General features: G+C 40.2%; 1 protein-coding gene across 3 annotated transcripts in view; it reads right to left on the reverse strand.

The window, feature by feature from the left end:
• Positions 1-20545, reverse strand: part of LOC147031812 (uncharacterized) — an 82958-nt gene that overhangs the window by 56324 nt on the left and 6089 nt on the right. The window contains exon 3 of one of the 3 annotated variants that reach the window (XM_085857970.1): positions 18950-19350. The exons of 1 other annotated variant lie outside the window; for it this stretch is intronic. In XM_085857970.1, the coding sequence (XP_085714096.1) occupies positions 19210-19350 (141 nt within the window). In that variant the 3' untranslated portion in view covers positions 18950-19209. Of the gene's footprint in view, positions 1-18949; positions 19351-20495 lie in introns of those variants that run through there. One more of the 3 variants, XM_085857961.1, reaches the window with a different exon arrangement.

Here is a 20545-nt window from a genome sequence, read left to right on the forward strand (position 1 = left end):
AATTTAATACCGAATATTTAGGCGTTAAGTCGATGTAAACTACAGCAGAAGTGACAGTGTTACAGCAACCCCCCCCCCACCCCAACCGCTCCCTTGGGTGACAGCATTGTACATGTCTCATATTAGAGGGTGGTGAATTGAATACTGAACATTTGGCATTGATTTTATGTAAATGGGAACAAATTTGAAACTGTTATCACGAAAAAATGAGTTTGACCTTGTTGTGACCTTGACATTTGATCCAATCGCTTCCAAAATCTAATCGATTTGTCCTGTTATGATGTCAAACATGTCACAAAAATATCAGCCGATCCGCCTATTATTATTACCTTTGTATTAAGTTGTCCACAACGCATCTCAATACAAATATGCATTTCGTGACCCCCATGACCTTTGACCCACAACCGCTACCTCGGGTGACAATAGTACTATACCTTGTGTCATTTCAGAAGATGGGGAATTGAACACTGAACAATTGGAGTTAATTTGATGTAAATCGGAAACATATTAACCGTTTTAATCATGAAAAAACGATGTTGACCTTTTTGTGACCTTTACCTTTGATCCGATCGCTCCCAAAATCTAATGGATTTGTCCTTTCATGATGCCAAACAAATCCAAAACAATTAAAGCCTCTCTGCGTTTTGTTTTTTGCGTTAAGTTGTCCACAACGCTTTCCGATATAAATGTGAATTTGTGTGACCCCCTTGACCTTTGACCCCCAACCGCTGCCTTGGGTGACAAAAGTACTATACTATGTGTCATATTAGAGGATGGGGAATTTAATTTTGAACATTTTGGAGTTAATTTGCTGTAAATCAAAACAAAATTGACAATTTAATCGCGAAAAAACGATTTTGACCTTTTTGTGACCTTGACCTTAACCTTTGATCCGATCGCTCCCAAAATCTAATCGATTTGTCCTCTCGTGATGCCAAACACATCCACAACATTTCATGACAATCTGCGAAGTGGTTTTTGTGTAATGTTGTCCACAACACTTCCCAATCAAAAACTCCATTTTGGTGACCCCCTTGACCTTTGACTTCCACAGACTAACTAGGGTTGCAAACACTATAGCATACGCTATATCAGTGGATCGGGATTTGAATACTGAACATTTTGGACTTAATTTGATGTAAATCGGAACAAAATTGACACTTTAATCACAAAAAAACGATTTTGACCTTTTTTGTGACCTTGACCTTTGATCCGATCACTCCCAAAATCTAATCGATTTGTCCACTCATGATGTCAAACAAGTCCACAAAATTTCATGACAATCTGCCAAGTGGTTTTTGCGTAATGTTGTCCACGACGCTGCCCAATGAAAAATGCTTTGTGGTGATCCCCTTGACCTTTGACCTCCAACCGCTAACTCGGGTTACAACAACACCATATAATATGTTATATTTGAGGATAGGGCATTGAATACTGATCATTTTGGCATTAATTTGATGTAAATTGGAATAAAATTGACTGTGTTATCGCGAAAATAAAAATGTTTGACCTTTTTGTGACCTTGACCTTTGATCCGATCGCTCCAAAAATCTACTCGATTAGTCTTTTCATGACAACAAACCTTCCCACACAATTTCAAGCTAATCCGCTGTAAAGTTTTTGTATAAAGTGATCCAAAACATTGTTAATACCATTTTTGGTGACCCCCTTGACCTATGACCCCCAACCGCTACCTAGGGTAATTACGCCACACTTTCATGTGGCATAGCCTAGAATGTAGAATTGAGTAATGAACATTTTGGTGTTGGTTTTATCTCATTCGGATAAAAATTGACCGCGTTATGACGAAAAAACGATTCTGACCTTTTCGTGACCGTGACCTTGACCTTTAATCCGATTGCTCCCAAAAGCTTCGCCTGGCGTCCTTGAGTAACTGCACATCATCTCTGAAAATTTCATGCAAATCGGTCCAGCAGTTTTTGCGCAATGTTGTCTGCACACATATTTACCAATAAATAAATACACAGGGGTCAATACAATACCTTCGTCAAACGAAGTTTGCGAAGGTAAAAATTTAAAATTCTCACACCCAGATCTAGATTCGGACCCTCACCAAAATCGAAGTGGTTCATCCTTGTCACATCTCCAACCTTTCCACCAAGTTTCGTCCAAATCCATCCACAACTTTTTGAGATATCATGTTATAAATCGTTTTTGGCCCTATCTCTCAATGGTGAAGCATCACTTTAAAAATTCTAGTGTCCAGATTCGAATCTTCACCAAAAAATTTTTAATGCTTCCTTGTTGCACGCCCACCAATCCTCCAAGTTTTGTCTGAATCCGTGCATAACTTTTTGCGATATCGTGCTTTACCATGTATCATTTTTGGCCCTTTCTCTCAATGGTGAATAATCACTCAAAAAATTCTCGTATCCGGATTCAGATCCTGACCAAAAATGTGCGTTGCTGTCCTTAACCAGTCACCTACGTACACAAACTTTTTTTTCAAAACAATTGCTTGAAAACTGCGGACAAAGTTCTTGTGACAAACAGACAGACAGAGAAACGCATTTGAATCTTTGATTTCACAAGTAACAAGAAAGATGTCATGCATAGCACGATACCTGAGAAATCCTAAAATACAATAGCCGTCATGGAAACAGCAATTTGGCAATTTGAAAAATTTGACCTATCAAGTGTTTTCCATGATGGCATGTTGTGTGGAATAAATTTGGTTGATACATTTCCTAATTATAACAGGTGTTTTACATTCTTTGGATGGCATTGACTAATTTGGACTAATAACTAATTTTGCCGAACCTTTGACGAATTCTCACCAGATTTTACACACATATACTACACGTGTGCACAAATAAGTTGTGCAAGTTTCAATCTGATATCTTGAAAAATTCCTGAGGTTTGGCAACAATAAAATCACAAAAAAATCCCATTTGATTATAATGGGGTTAAATTGTTGTCATGGACACCATTTTCTCTTTGCCACTTTGCCAAAATGAAGAGCCTGAAAAGAAAGAAATCAATATGTAAGAAAGTAATTCTATTTTGCACCCTCTTACCTCGGTACTGAGGTGGTTTACCAATGGGCGACCTTTTTAATATGACTGGTGACCCTCAAGTATTATTTCAGAAGGCCCTCAGGCAGAAGATGTAATGGTGTTTAGAGGGTCTTACAGGACTCAGGGTTATAATGGGGTCTATGGGGTCCACAGGGTCTTACGGTCCTAAAAGGGTATCACGTGTCTTTGGGTGTTTGAGGGTCTTGGGGTTAGAAAAGGTCAAAAGAGTCTTAGGGGTCTAGCAGGTCAAAAAGGGTCTTCAGGCACCTTTATGGCTTTAAAGAATCTTTGGGTTATAAAGGGTCAAAATGGTCTTAGAGGTCTGAGGGTTATAAAGGGTCTTTGGGGTCTTAAAGGTTTAAAGGGTATAAAGTGTCTTAAAAGGTCCAAAGGATATAAAAGGTTTAAAATGGTCTAAACGCATCTAAAATGTCTACTCTAAGGGGTCCAAAAGGTGTAAAAGCTCTAAAGGTCTTCATATTTAAAATGTATGTTCCAATAGTCCGTAATTAAGAGGTAATTAATATGCATAGTAAAGGTCCAATAATAAGTAATTAATAGATGTACTAACGGTACAATTCACGTTCAAACAGTACGTAATTAATAGACATATTCACAGGGGTTGACCAAGACTTCACCTCAATGAGGGTTCACTGTCCTCTCCATGTTTTTCAGTTTTATATGCAATACAGTATTTACATAGATATCAAGAGAATGGGTTGAAAATTGACGATTTATGTGATCTTGACCTTTGACCTTTTGACCTGTTGACCTCAAAAAAACAGGCTTCCAGCTTGTCACTACCTTGACCAGTGGTGAAGTTTCATGAGGATCGGAGTACAAAATGTGACCTGCAGGCGATTGACATGCAGACAGATAAACAAACAAACAGAACAATTGGTGGCTGATATCCTCTTCAAATTTCAGGTCAATCAGATGTAAATTGACAACGTTATAAATTCGTCCTACGTTGACCTTTTGGTCTACATTGATCGAAAAAAAAAATTGGTGGTTGAATTCAGTCACCTCATATGCAAATCCTCTTCAAATTTTAAGTCAATTGGATGAAATTGGAGCATTTTAGGAATCCGATCTAAGTTGTTGACCTTTGGCCTATGTTGACCATTTGATTTCAAAATCAATAGGCTTCTTGCTTTGACCAACTCTACTATTTGGTGAAGTTTCATGACTATCAGTTTAAAATTGTGACCTGTAGGTGATTGACTAACAGACAGACAGATAGAATAATGCACGCGACCAACCAATATACTTGAAAAATCTTTGATTTTCACAAGTAACAACAAACCAGACCAACCCATATACAGTACTTGAATGTTCAATTGCGCAAGTAACAAACAGACAAATGGACCCAAATGCAATGCCCTCTCTTTTTGCGAAGGTAATAAGAAATTATTTTCACATCAAATTACACTTTTGTTTTCAGGATACAGCAAATACCAAAATATTCAGTAAAGTACAGCACAACAAAAACTAGAAAGCATCTGAAAATGCAAAGCCCGTCCGCGTCCACATCCACTTTGGACTCGATCTAAACTTGACGAAAACTAAAAAAAGAATTGTACATTTTATTCATTTGTGTTCTCCACAATATCAAAATAAGGGTTTGTTGAAGATTTGATGACAAAAGCTCAATTGTTAAAAATGTTACAGCCTGGACATACACACTGAATCTTTCGATTAAAACATTTATGGCTGGTCTCCTACTTCACTGATGAAGTCATCCTTACAATCCTTCATTCCCCATTGGGAGTTGAGTGTGGTGTGCAAAGTTTCAAAAAAAATTTCTGATCAGGGGCTTCAGAGATATAATGATTTAATTTTTTGTTTAATCCAAGATAGTTCCCATAATCACGTTGCCTATGACGTCACAATTATACTTAAAATATTCTCCATTGGGTGGGGGGGGGGGTGGTGGCTCCTACCCTGAAAATTGTGTCAGTCGAACAAGTGGTCCGAACAGACACAAAGACACACACACACAGAAATGATTTGCCCGTCTTCCGCTGCACGGGGGATGGGTTAATAACTGGCACAAGCAATGATGACGAGTCCAGTAGATACATTGGCTGTATGAGCAAAATCACTAGTCGTCAAGAGGACTGCCTTCAGAGAAATAAGCAGATCCAGATCATGGAAGGAATAAGTTTTCCACACCATCACACCACCAATTGCTTACAAAGAGGAAACAACACACAAAGGATTAATAATACCCATGAGGGTGGCAACAAACTTCATCCTTTTGTTTGTAAAATGATGTGCATCACGAGTGGTCTGTACACCGCAGATTTACAAAGATTTCTAGTTAAATCCGAATGGGCTTTGCACTTATTGAAGATGCACGTTTCACATTGAGCAGAGATAATGATTTTCAGATTGGGACATGGCTACAAAATATTGTATCATGCAACCTTGTGCAGAATGTTTATTTCTCAAAAGATGTTCTCATTTGTTTCATTAATATTCTTCAATTTCTTGTCCAACTGAATCTTTATTTGTCCAGATGACCTTCAATACCGTCCGTTTATCACTCTCCTGTATATTCCTCAGAAATCTTCATTATCGAGGAAACTACAAATCATCAGGCACACCATTTGTCTTTTCTATACCAACAACAACCCCTGCTCGTATCAAGTGAAGTCAATATTGAATTATTGTTATCAAGGTTCACACGGAAATGTTGGTTATGGTTAACAATAGGTGGTTGATACAATTTTGAAATAGAAACGGGTTTCCTGTTTTGTCGTGAGACTGTATTTTTTATTACATCACTGTGACCAAATACTTTTGTGCTGGATAATGTATAATCACGAAATCGTGCAGTTAAGGTTGGATTCAAACCCAGATACTTTGAGTTTCTAGAGCAGATCAACCTGAACGCTTTGGTTCACTGGCCTCTGGAGTTGGATTTTTCTCATTCATGCGCAACACCATTGCTTTGTTGCCCAGAGCAGCACCTTCCTGCGGCCCAATGCACCCGAATCTCATCTGCCACAGCTCGGCAATGGGCTCAGACTATGACGGTGGCAGTCACAACAACAAAAAAAAAAAAGAGAAATTTATTTGCCCCTCCTTCATCCTCTTTTCCCCCTCAATTGAGTGTAGTGCCTGCATGCTGGAATTTTAAATCCACCAAAATGCATATTCCAAATATGAAGTGAAATAAACCAAATTGTTGGGAAAATTGAAAAACAAGAATTTACAAGCATGACATGGAAGCTGAACAACTCATAGTCATGAGAACCAAATGAGTACCTACTTCTCAGGTCAAATACAAGGATTCACACAGAAGGTTAGACACGCAGGAACAGGCCATTTTGTTCCATGATGCCTGAAAAGTCTCCACATCCTCATTGGCTTAAAAAATAAATTTATTTTCTTCTCTGGGTTCTTGTTTGGCTCCAATGGCTGATATTCTCAATTGTAATCTGGTGATTGGAGATCCAAATCATAACACCGCTGGGTTAGCAATGGCAAACTGCCCGTGATATCCCTTTGTATGGGGCATGAGGTCAGGAGCACTGCCATGCCCCACGAATGGTGATGCAAACTGCACAATCGTGGGATGCAATTAATTGCTTTATTATTCTATTTAACTAACACCATTTTTACCCTGACCTTATTCTCACTTAACATCTTCAACTTTATTAAATAATCCTGCATACCCTATCTAACCTCTTGGTAGGGAATTTAAGTAGGGTACCAACCACAAATGCCTACTCTTTTTGCAAGATATTGTGGAATCTTTCACATCCTCAACTTATATGTAGAGGAAACAGCCAGATTTCCATCCTCATACAAAGGAGAGTGCCCTTTGAGATCTGGTGACTCCTGCCAAATCTGTGCAGCAGTTGTAGTTTGATTTTACTCTATGGGGAAACATATCAAGGACAAATAGCTTAGTGGTGAGCATGCTCATAAATAAATGATTCTGCTATCCCTCGGGCCCACATAACTTCCATGGAGGTCTCCCATCCAAGTACTAAGCAGGCTTATTGACTTTGCTTTGGCTTCTGCGATTTGAATTGATCAGTCAAAAACAATATATCTTGAGTAATTGTTTTTGATGTTTATTGGCACTTCAGGACAAGTGCATTAGCAGATTTCAAGCAGTATATTTATTTGTTTACTTACTTATTTTAGTGCACATTTAAAGTTGACCTGTGGAAAGTTAGGACACAAACAGAAAGCCTGGTCTGGTACCACATGTAGAGTAAAGTGAAGGACACAGATGACCTCCCACCCCCCCATACCAGCAAGTCATTAGTAAAAGTTCTAGGTTTTTTTGTTCAATCCAATTGTAATGTGGTAACTCTTGTATAATGACCTCGGGATCCAGGAGTTTAGAATTCAAATCCAAACATACTGCTGTCTAGATTTTAAATCGCATCTGAGAGGCCAGTTGCATTGTCCTTTCATACCACTGTGCTCAAAGAGAAGTTGCCTAATTGACACCCGCGTTGTGCTCAAGAGCGATGGCTGCTGAAAACTGATTATATCACGGTCCAGCTTTATTTGAAACACTCGGCCTCTATAACTTTCGAGTTAGACTCCTAATGTCCAGGCTTACTGACCACTGATCGTTTGTCCTTCTTTTCTCCCGTTTGATGAATCACCTTTTTGAGGCTGTTGAATCTCTCCTACCTCCAAGACGTCAAGTTCGCGGTGCACCACCACCTTATATCATCCCCAACTCTATTGGAGAATGTTTTATACCCCTGTTGACGCTCCCTAACTTAACCTAACCTAACCCAACCCTCTTATTTTCAGGCTACTATGTTCTTTCCTCTTCTCTCTCCTTCATTCTCTCACTTATTGCATCCACACGTTGTCCCACTGTCCCCTCTGTAAATGCATTGCCTTCTGACCTACATCACATTGCTCCATGAGCCTAGATTTTGGATACAACTTTCACCTGCGATGAGTTACAGGTCTACAAGAGCTGTGCATGGTTGCTGTTGTTGTTGGGGTTCTTGTTGGGGGTTGATTTTTGAAATGTGCACCCAGTGGTCAGACAGCTGCTGGACCCGACCCACATTTGTTGCTCAACTTCACCCACCATGGCACCCAGATGAAACAAGTAAAAAAGACATAAAATGTTACAGCCCCCGTTGTTTTAGTAATTTTGCTGTACGGAGTTGAAGGACTAGCACATAGTTATGTACAACTAAAATTGCCACCAGTCTACCAGTTAGCCATCTTTGATCAGATCACAAAATAAAGTGAGGTGCAAGTACTGCATATGCCATTGTGCCAAGTTTGAACAAAATCAGACCATGTCTGTCTGAGAAATGGTTGGGGACACATTGAAGTAACAAAATGGCCACCAGTCAGCCATCTCGGACCTGATCTCGAAAACAAATGACATGCATATGAAAACCATCATTCATTATCCATGTCCCAAGTTTGAACAAGATTGGTAAATGCATGTCCGAGAAATGGTTGAGGACATATTCGATACCGTTTTTTTGTTTTTACAACTAAAATAGCCGCCAGTCGGCCATCTTTGATCGCATCATGAAACAAAATGATGTGCACATGTATCCTCTCGTTTATTGTCTTTTTGCCAAGTACAAATAAAAATCGGTCCATACATGTCCGAGATATGGTTGCAGATGCACGCATGCACACACACGCACACCCGGACACGAAAATCGAGACCAAATCCATAAACCCCCTTTTCGGACTAAGTCCAATGGGGGCTAATAATATGGCTGCCATCTTGGTTTTCTGGCATGCTTATGACATCAGGCTTTTAGGCCTCTGCTGATTATACATTGCCCAGGCTTGTTGCGTCAGATTTCCATTGACACCGTTTGAGTCTCGTGTCAATCATGTTGAGGGACTCCAAAAATTTAATCATATGCTGTATAAAAAAATATAAATAAGGTTTAAACAAGCCTGTTATCATGCAGGGTATGTTCCTCCCTAAAAAATAATAGTGTTATGTAATTTATAAATTGCCCCATTTTGGGGTTAAACAATCCGTGACCATGTGACGAATCAGCTCGTTCTGATATAACAGTGGTGGAGGCTGACATGGATAAGAGGTGTCGAGTTATTTTCTTTTTTAATAGTGCATCAAAGGTGCGTTTCCCAATCGTGATGTTAATCTTTTTATAGTGCTTTATATTCATGTTTCCCAATCGGCTTGTTACGGGATTTGTCGCAGGTTGTCACCACAGTGTGGTCATTCTCCTTTTCATTTGAACACTTCTTACAATAAAATATTATGTAACTGCTTTTAAAGAGGGACAATACTCAGACTTGCACAGCCAAATTCCAAATTGCAATCGTGCCAAAACATTGAGGTCATAGTTGTAAACTGCTGAGAATTATAAAATTTCACCAAAACAAGGTCATTGGAAGAGGAAACTGTGTGCAGAAACTCGAAAATGAAGAAAGTGTTGTTCGTTTAAACCCATTGGAAAAATATGGTAATTGTACAAGGATATACAAGGAACCTCAACACAGGAGGCCATTTGCCTCCATCATGCCTGTGATAAATCAACATCACATAAATCCAATCTATTAGTTTATTGCCTGCACCACTGCTGATCTCATCTGTTGACTCCCTCCACAAATGTAACCAATTTTTGGGTTTTTTTGTACACACTACGTTACCTTCTGTGCTATCCATTCCTTCAACCTAGCTATAACAATCCTCAGGTGTGCCATTTCTACACACTTTCCATAGCAAAGACCCTCTGTTTCCTCTATACCCGATACAGCCCACATCAAACATTTATCACAACGTTTATAATCTTTCACACTCCAATTGACTTGCTCGCTACACTGCCACCCAACCATATTTTCACTATCTATCTTTACCTGCACTACCCATTGATGTATCTAATCCCAAGATTAAAAAAATATATATTAAAAAGTACCAATCTTTTATTAAAAATATTAAAATTATAAATAATAAAAATATTATAAAAAATTAAAAAGTACTAGCCTGGTGTGTTGGTGCAGTGGTTAGGGCAGCGGCTTGGGATCCAAAAGGTCCTGAGTTCAAGCCCCGTTGGGCCACTGAATTAATACACCGGGGGTTGACTCAGCCTGTCATCCTTCCGAGGTCGGCGAAATGAGTACCAGTGTACTGGGCCGGTGTATACCTCGGTTAAAATAGGTGTACCATATCCCTGTGTCATAAGAAGCGACCAGGGTTGTGTCAGGAAGGGCATCCGGCGTAAAACATATGCTAAATCACTATGCGGATCATACGGATGTTCCGCTGTGGCGACCCCTAACGGGAGCAGCCGAAAGAAGAAGAAGATATTAAAAAGTACCACTCAACTTGGCCCTTAACCAGCAAGTGTCCTTTCCTCTTTTCTCTCTCATCTTAGTTTAGCCGCAGTATAACACACACACACACACACACACACACACACACACACACACACACACACACACACACACACACACACACACACACACACACACACACACACACACACACACACACACACACACTTCTAAATAAAACCAATACAATTATCCGCCAATTTGCTACGAACACTGCTGCAAACTTAAGATGTATTGAATACACCACACCTTACACAAAATCACAATACCAAACATTTTAAAACAGCAATAATGACAACTAATCACTTCTGCCATATGGAAGCTCCAAATACACCAACCGCAACCAAGCCGGAAACCGGCAAAATGCACAGTTACTATAAGGAATGCAGTTGATTGCAGAGCAATTGGCAAGTAGTTTACTAATGTACAAAGTTTGATTTGGAGAGACTGATGATGATAATATTTGCTTGTGAGACTGTTCCATGAAATATATAGTCAGGTCAATATATGGAAAATACCCCCTCAACCCCCAAAAATTGCTACAAAAGGTTTCTCAACCGATTCTGGCAGGTTTTAGTGTACTTTATAACATACTAAAAGTTAACCAAAGTATGACCCCCGGAAAAGTATTTTTTCCAAGATGGCTGCCGAAACCTTTTAATGATCATAACTCTGTAACTATCAACTCAAATTTGATGATCTTGGTGTCTATCTCTAGGTTTTTGGGGGCAAAGAACACATTGAGATCATAAAAAATGATGTTGGCCGACTCTGTAACATCAAAATCCAATATGGCGTCAAAAATGAACACATTGTAACCATTTTTATATCACATAGCACAAGTTAAGATTTTTTTGCTGCAGTGGCTTTCCATATTTTCAGTGCTGCCATCAGTTGAGAAACCTTTTGTACCAATGTTTTGGGGGTTGAGGGGGCATTTTCTATATATTGACCTGACTACTATAGATGTGACACTAATTCTCATCTTTCTCCTTTTCAGATTCAACAATGAGTGCAAGCACAGCCAGTCAAGCTTTTTGTCCTATCTGCAAGGAGGAGATCGAGGATTCCAGTGATAACTGGGTTGCAATTCAGTGGAAGTGGGCGAAGGGAATAAATGAAGCCAGTGTAAAGCGGAAGGACGACCTTGTAGTTGAAGCCGGTACTAAAGTGCATAAAAGCTGTCGTCAACAGTACATAAATGATAAAAACATTAAAAGCCATGTTGCAAAGAAAAGTAGTGGTTCTGTGCCAGCAAAGGAAACCACAAGACAATCAAGTGGAGGTTTTGACAGTGAAAAGGATTGCATATTCTGTGGATGTAAAATTGAGTTGAACAAGGGACACTTTAGCTGGGTACTAACTGACAAATATTGTGGAGACACTTTTGGAGGTCTGTGAATCGCGTTCAGATGATTGGGGACTTACTGTAAAGGGTCGGATTGAATACTATTTACGAGATTTACATTCAGCAGACGGAATTTATCATCATTCGTGGAGTGGAAATTTCCAGTCCTTTAAGTCTGTGCCTTTAGAGTTCCAGAATGCCCCCGATGCAAAGCGCAGAAAGTCTGGTCGTCCTAAAGATGAAGATAAGTATGAAGCATTTCAGAAAATGTGTGCTTACCTGGAACTGAACAATGAGGAACAACTAACTGTTACATCTTTGAGTCTCATCATGAAAGGGTATCTTTGCAATCCTGATTTGGAACCGTATGACAATTACACTTTGAAAAAGCGTCTTAAAAAACACTTTAAGGACTCAATTCATTTTTCTGAAGGAGAAGGCTTGGACGATATTGTTACGATGAGAGAACAAACCGCGCAGATTCTGAGATCATACTACAAGCAAAAGTGTCAGGAAGGCGATGATGAGTCCCAAAAACGCACCATGATTGAAACTGCTGCTAGGTTAATCAGAAGTGATCTCAAATTTCAGGTTTTTACCGTGACAAATCAGTATCCAAGTAGTGAGGATTTAAAACTTGATTCAGCCCTATCGTTCATTCCGACTAGTCTGCGGACAGCACTGGAAACATTGTTCATTGGGAAAGACACAAGACGCAAGGTTGCGGCAGTTGGTCATGCCATAATTCAGGCAGTTCGCCGACGAGCTGTCATTGCACCACTGCAAGTGGGACTTGCTGTGCAAATCCATCATCTGTATCGTTCGAAGTTCCTTGTGGATACTCTTCATGAAATGGGATTGTGTTGCTCATACACAGAAGTGATCAGATTTGAAAAAAATGCAGCGGATTGTGTGGAACCTGATGTCCTAGGTGGTGATGTAGATTTGCTGGAGATATCTGTCCTCTTTGCCACTCAAGCATTTGTCACTCCTGAACAGCTTCCACCAACATCACCTGCAACAAGATTCCATAGCCAACGTGTGTACTTTCAAATTATGGTATGGATGGGGATGGCAAATGAAATGAACCCAACTGAATGGGGATGGAAACAGGAAAATGATCAGTTAATTCCAATTATGAGCCAAAACCATGCTGCGCCTTACGAACTCTTGAAAATTATCCATTGCAACTGTTCGAGGGGGTGCAAATCCTCTCGATGCAGCTGCAGACGCTATGGACTCCCCTGCACTGCTGCATGTGGCCCTTGCCAAACTGAAAACTGTGACAATCCAAACAACACTCAAGAGGTCGATACAGAGGAGGAGGATGACACTCAAAACTGAACGCTCTGAAACTTATTCTATGGACGAAGGTTGGATTTTTGTGTTTCATAATAGGCCAACATCATTTTTTATGATCTTAATGTGTTCTTTGCCCCCAAAAACCTATGGATAGACACCAAGATCATCAAATTTGAGTTGATAGTTACAGAGTTATGATCATTAAAAGGTTTCAGCAGCCATCTTGGACGCCATCTTGAAAAAAACACTTTTCCGGGGGTCATACTTTGGTAAACTTTTAGTATATTATAAAGTACACTAAAACCTACCAGAATCGGTTGAGAAACCTTTTGTAGCAATTTTTTGGGGTTAAACTGTATATTGACCTGACTAATATCCCAAAATACACGAGTTCGCACAAGCTGAACACTCTCCAATCCTGTGACCACACGAAAGCGCTGGCAGCACAGGATTTTCGCATGGATGGTAATGATAAGTAAATTTTAAAATCGTATAAAAACAAAATGGCAAATGTTACAAAGGATGTAATGTTTTTAAGGGGATTATGGACTAGGTGGTTTTAGACACAAACATTAGGAGGGAAGATGACAGGCTTTCTATACAAATATTGACGCATATTCTATTAAAATTAATTTCCCCTTCTCTTTCGCTTAACATGTAGTGTTGAAATAACTATTTCTAAGCTACACATTGTTAACCCCAGGAAGCCATCTCTACAACGATATCTACCTCCTATTCAATGGTCTGACAATTCAATCGTTGATTTGTTTACTCCATAGTGGTGTCTGCAATTATTTTCTTGATAAACAGGTATCGAATCTTTTCTCACGAAACCCATTCTATCTTTAGAAGCTCTAAACCGGGATGAGGGTGAGGTAGCTCATTTGCGTTCACATCCAGCACAAGGCTGAGGCTGAGGGTGCGGCTATTCCGCTGATTAGGGCAGAAATTTGGAATTTGGCCATGTTGCCGGCAATAGCTCACCTACTTTTCATGAAGGACATCATGGGATCTTTAACATCCACCAAAGAATGCTGGAAGCTTTTGCTTTAACCCCTTCTTATTTTTTTCTGCAATCTTATGATAAAAATTTCTCCTTTTTTGCCAATGACTCAAGGTGAGTCGGTGCATTATCATCAGCCCAAATTACCAACAGTTTGTTGATCTTCTCTCCCTGCCAGGCTGCTATCTTTCACACCTCAGCCATTTTGTCCTCTCGGTGAAGAAATATAAAGCACGTAGTGAGTTTGACAGTAATACCCTGGAAAATACCTTACTCGGGTCCACTGTATAAACTTGATGGGGATGGGATGGCATATACACCACTCCCAGCTAGGTGTTTCCACCAAGCTTCATGTCGATGTGAAATAGGTATTCGTCTCATGCACGTACACAAACATTGATGGGAAAAGGGTGTGACCATATTCTGCCTATTTGTTTCAGAATAGGTTTCTCTTTCAGTACCAATGCAGACCAGAATGTTTAAAAATGCAAACGATTTATTTGTGACAAAGGAAGAGAGGATTTGGATATTGTCTCATAGTTAACATGGTGCCCAGACGAGTAAATTAAGAGGACGATTGGTAAACACCAAGGGCAGATGTTTGTTTTTTTTCTTTATCGGACGAGGCTCACAGAAGAGCAAGGTAGAGCTGACAGTGGGACACAGATCAAGGAAATGAACAAACAGGAAAAGAGGAGAGGGAGGGGAGAAACACCGCAATGAGCAAGTACGATAGTTGAGTTGGGAAAGGTTAATGAGCATAATAAAGACCATGGATCAGAAATGTGGAGGAGAAGAGATGGCGATGCACTGCTTGCTTGAAAACCGGGAGGGAAAAGTGAGACAGAACAGACTCTGGAAGGTGGTTCCTTAGTCAGGAGAAGTGAGGAATAAAGACTTGATCTGTGCAATCAGCTGAGATTTTGTAAGTTTAATGAGCAAGGTGTTACTGGAAGGAAGCATGCATCTTGGAGGGAGGGTTGAAGGACAGAGAGCAGAGGGAGCAATATATCGGAGAATATATGGTGGAAAACAGAGACTACCCACATGCCTACGATGAAAGATAAGCAGACTCTGTTGCTTTGGCCTCATCATAGGAAATTCCAATAATTCTAAGACCTTCAAAATACCACAGAATACAGGAGAGACAAATGTGATGCCGAATCACCAGCCCATAACAGAGCATTATTCCATTGAGCTACAGACAAAGACATTGTAGACTGTTTTTCCAAGGAAAGACATGGATCGACAAAGAATACCTCGACTGCGGCTGGCTTTGGAGGCCAGCTTTCCTATGTGGTCAGCCCAGGAAAGGTCACGCCTGATGGTGAGGCCTAAAAGTTCAAGAGATTGAACCTCTTCCAGTGGATGACCAACTTAGCAACTTGGCAGCATACAAGTTGCATGATGCAGTGAGCAGCTTTGTGGACACAGGAGAAGGAAGCACCACTACTATCCTATAAGGATATAGGAGGAGGAAGGATCACTTCTACATCAAGACAAGAAGAGGGCGGACTACCACAAAGTTATTTGGGGTTAGTTGACAAGATGTTGAACAAGATCGCGTCTCACAACTTCCAGTTCCGGGTGCTTTCACGTGCAACACTGGTTTGAGAGTTCCTTCCTCCAGCTCATCAAAGCTAAGTTCTCTGGACCAGATCCGTTGTGCTTTATTATTGTTTTATTTCCATTCCTGTGTTGCTGGTCATGTTTTCGTCCAATTTTCCATTTCAAACTGTACCGAGTTGTGTTGAATTGTTGAATTAGTGTCCTGTTAAAGTCTGACCCACTCACATAGGGCTTGGAAAGTCAGCATGATGCCAGCCTGCCTGCATCTCTGTCTCTGTCTCTCTCTCTGCTTTGGCCCCACATGTTTCGTTTTTGCTTCTTTTCTCCAAAATATTGTCATTTCTGATCTCTCAGCTTGATCCTTCTCTCCTCCTTGCTCCAAAATATTTAAACAACAAAAACTCTTCTTCACTGCCAAAAAATATAAAATAAGTAAAACACGAACTCAATCTGCGATGCACAGTCTCTCTTTCATTCTCAATCCCTTCTCTTTACAATATTCCCAAACAATCTACATTTAAAGAAACATTTCTTCCTTCAAAAGCTTTAAATAACAACAACAAAAAACACTTTTAAAAATGCATTTTAAAATTCCACGCTCTCCTTACTACTTCTTCAGGGCATTCTTTTTCATCACAATCTCGTCCTCTTATTTTTCACAAGGCTTCCAGTATTTGTCAAAACCTTTTCACTCCCAAGCTCTTAGTTCTTCCACCCTTCTCTTGTATCTACAGCTCCACTTTCCTCCATTTCCTCCCATGACGTCTCTCTCTGTATGTCAAGTTTTGTAATCTTGAGATATTAATTTTGCAGAGGTTGTGTACACACGACAATAAACACCCTTTCACGTCCATTCATGGTGTCAAACCCCTCCATGCTAGTAACCTCCCACCTCATCTGATTTCCCCCTCATCCCACCTCCTCTAAGGTTCTTCCTCATCCCACCCCCTCTCAGCTTCCCCTTCATCCCACCTGCAGGCTTCCCTACTGCTCCGGACCCTTCCTGCTTCTTCCCCGCCCCGTGCCTAGCAATATTCACCCCGCCCCACAACATTACCAGCCTCCTCCTCGCCTCACACTACATTCTCCCAGCTTCCCCTCTGCCTCACACCCTCCCAGCTCTCCACCCTCCCCCCCCCCCCCCCCCCCATACTCCTAGCTTCTCCCACCTGCCCCCTCTCCTTGCTCCTGTGCACATTCCTGTACCCTTCCAACAGTTCCTCCTCCCTTGTCTCTAACTGTGTGAACCTCAAACATCCAAGGCCTGCACTCCAACCTGACAGATCTCTCAATCCAGGCCACTTCCAACAAACTGGACATCATCTGTACCACTTCCAACAAACCAGACATTATCAGTTTCACAGATTCCTTCCTTCCACAGGATGTCCATGACTCCTTCGTGTCTCTCCCAGGCTGTTGTCTCCTCCGGTTTTATAGACCTGAACCCCGTCTTGGCAGTAGAATTGCACTCTACAGCAAGAACTTCATTTCTCACAGTCCAAGTGCTGCTCCTTCACCTCCCAAACCCCAGGAGTACCTCTGGCTGTGACTTCCCCTCTCTGCTCCCATGTCTTGATTGTCTTTGTGTTGTGACTCATCTATTTACATCTCTCAGAAAACATGGACCAATCTTTAACCACTCATCCCGACTCTCTCTCTCTCTCTTCCTCAAATGGGGTGATGAAGCCTCCCCCCCTACAGCATAGGGGAAGACTTGTTGCTGTTGTCGGGTTTGTGTCCACAATTGGCACCCCCAAATTTTAATGGTACCACAGAATTTTAGACCCCTCGGATTACTAAGCCACCATTGAGAAAAGTATGTCTTCCTGCACTCTCAATACTCCAAATTTCCAGACTGTATCAATTTCTGATCTACTGTATATGTTGGAGCCAGCTGGGACTTTCAGAATGAAATTTTGCATCAATAATGCGAACATAAATTAAGCGGGATGGCTTTTTTTAACCTTGACCTAATTTTAAGGTCATGACCTAATTAGAGACATTTTGACATTTTTCACCATAACTTGACTAAAGTTTTTCTGATCAGACTGAAATTGCCTTCTTTAGATAGCCTAGAGAAAGCCACATTTAAATTTAATTTGCATTATACCACTCTGGGATAAACATCAAGGTCTTACTCCCTGAGGAGTACTAAAGCACCATTTAGGTTTTTCTTTTTTCTGGCAAATTCTGAACTCTATCCCGGATCTGGCTGGGATTTTCCGAGAGAAAATTTGCATCAATAATGGGAATAAAAAGTTTGCGGGGATGAAATTTTTTTTGACCTTGACTAATTTTTTAAGGCCATGACCTAATTATAGACATTTTAAGATTATTCACCATATTTCGACTAAGGTTTGTCCAATTTAGAACAAAATTGCTCTCTCTATATAGCGGCTATATAGTCTATAGCAAGGTGCATTTATGCTTAATTTAAATCATACCCCTCCGATTTATAGGTCAAGGTCAAATGGTGGTGTGAAAAAAACACGTAATTTTTGTCATTGCTCAATTTTGCCAATGTGGAATCTCAGACCACTTGGCCTTCCAAGATGTTCTTGCAACATAATAGGGTGCCTGCATTGATGTTGTACACCTGATATTTGATGTGTGCTTGACCTACTTTTTTCAGATTGTGACCTAATTAATAAAAAATGCCTTTTTGTCATAACTTGAATAATTTTCTTGCGCTTTTCATGTTGTTGAGTTTTATAGATAGATTGTTTATGGGGCACCATCCCAGAGAGGAGAGCAGTACTCCATCAAGCTGCAGATGAAGGCCTTGAAGGTGGCTAGTTGGAGACTGGCTTTGGAAGAAAACTTAGAAATATGGATTGCCCAAGAAAGATCATGGCTGATAGTGAGACTCAAAAGTTTGAGTGATGAACCTTTTCAAGAGGCTTGTTAAGAAAGTAGATGGAAGGATTTGCTAGATGTAGAGAGAGAGGGGAGGGAGAGAGAGAGAGATTTGTTAGGATATATTCATAGACATATTCCAAGTGATGAACCAACCAGCTTGTGATTATATCAAGGTCTAAAGAGAAGGTAGAGGCTTCTCCCTGCTTATCTGATAATGATAAGAAAGAGGCTGATACCTGAATGAGGGATCACAGAGGGTGCAGTCATCAGCAAATGGATAAAGAGAGTCCGAGAGATCGTTCATGAAGATTAGGATTATGACAGGGTCCAGAACACTGCCATTGGACATTCCAGCCTTGACAGGGAGAGGAGATGAAAGGATTCTGTTAAAAGCCACAAGTTGGCTCTGAGAGTAGAGAAAGTCAGAAACCCAAGAGTGGAGTTGGCCTTGGATGCCATAATAGCCGATGTCCAAGAGTTCCAAAGGAGGTAAAGAAAGAGGTCAGTACGTCTCGGCAAATAGTCAGTGGCTCATTTTGGATAGTGCATTTTACCTCTGCCATCCATCGTAATAAATTAACAGCTTTGATATAACAATTCTCAGCAATGAGTCATGTCTGAAGTTCATTTTGCGAAAAGTCCACATGTGCAGCATTGCGGTAGATGGTTTCGTTTGTTCGTCATCAGTTCTGGGTCTCCATAGCCAAACATACTTATTTTGTTACTGTCATGAGAAAACATGTTGTGATGGAAAGTGGCTCACGTTACGAGAAAAAGCAGATGATCGGAGGATGCATTTTTTGATGTGGAATACTGTCTGCATTTCCAGAAATCTTTAGGACTGTGGCATAGACGGTGCAGTCAAGGGCAGTTCTGTATTGCTGATGGGTGATGTAGAAGCAGAGCTGCTGGAACATCATAAATAAAATGAATACATGTGCAATATATGAGCTGGGTTTTGGGTACATTTTATCTATTTGTTAAGATGTTCACTCCAATAATTGTAATGTTTCTTCCTCACATAATTTGGCTTGTCAATTGTCCTGAGTGTTATAGCCTCACTCAGAAGCTCTGTACATTAACGTTGTTCAAAATCAAAATCTCTGCTTTGTTCGCTGTGGCATTCCTTAATACCCCCCCCCCCCCTTTTCTCCACATTTAACCCATAACCCTCACAACTGCTGTTGTGTTTAGGGTATTTAATCCTAAAATTGGGAATAAATATTTTCCAAATTCAGAAATCAAACCATTTGTTTTCAATTGAATCATTATCTTTGCAAGGACAAAGATCTCCCATGCCACCACCCACATTTACATCTTGTTTGCTGAAAGCCAAACTCCCTTCCTCCTCTCTCTCACCCCTCTTTTCAAGTGTGTACGAAGTGAAGACGTGACTACTTGCTATAAAAGTGGTTGCTTTTCCTTGGCACAACCTGTATATTATCACGAAGCACTTCAAAAAAGATTACCACCCACACCATATAAGTACATTTCTTAGATCTGTTTTATGATTATCTGTTGCACTTTGGTGGAAACAAATCGATAACAATTTATTAATAATTATATAATAAATAAACAAGAGCGAGAATTGCTTTGCAATACATGTGCCTGACCGAAGTGGTATTTTGTAAGTTCAAAAAGGGGAAAACACTGTTAAAAAAAATTGACGAAATGTCCTGAAACTCGAACTTGTTCTGAAAATTATCATAATAAAGCCATGTTCCAAGTTTCAGTTGAATATGTTGAAAGGTATGGGGAGAAGTGTAAAAAACCACAGGTGGAACGGACAGACAGATGGACAAACGGAGAGCAAACCTACTGGATAGTCCCCTCCAATGAAACCGGGACTAGTCGGCAAACAAACAATCAATCAAATACCCAATCTGTGAATGTTTCAGGAGCAGGCACCAATAGTACTTATATATTGCAGACATTTTTGGGGGGGTTTTTGTACAAAAATAAGTGTGTACAGGAAATTGTTCCACATAAAACACAACAGTTCTGAAATTGAAAAACTGCATTTATTTAATGGACTACAAATCACATTGCTTCATCCTGACTCCATTTTTTATTATTATTATTATTATTATCGAAAGTGCA

This window comes from Eptatretus burgeri, chromosome 2, assembly GCF_056783735.1.
Source record: "Eptatretus burgeri isolate ZD-2024b chromosome 2, Ebu_testis_v1, whole genome shotgun sequence".
Taxonomy (NCBI): Eukaryota; Metazoa; Chordata; class Myxini; order Myxiniformes; family Myxinidae; genus Eptatretus; species Eptatretus burgeri.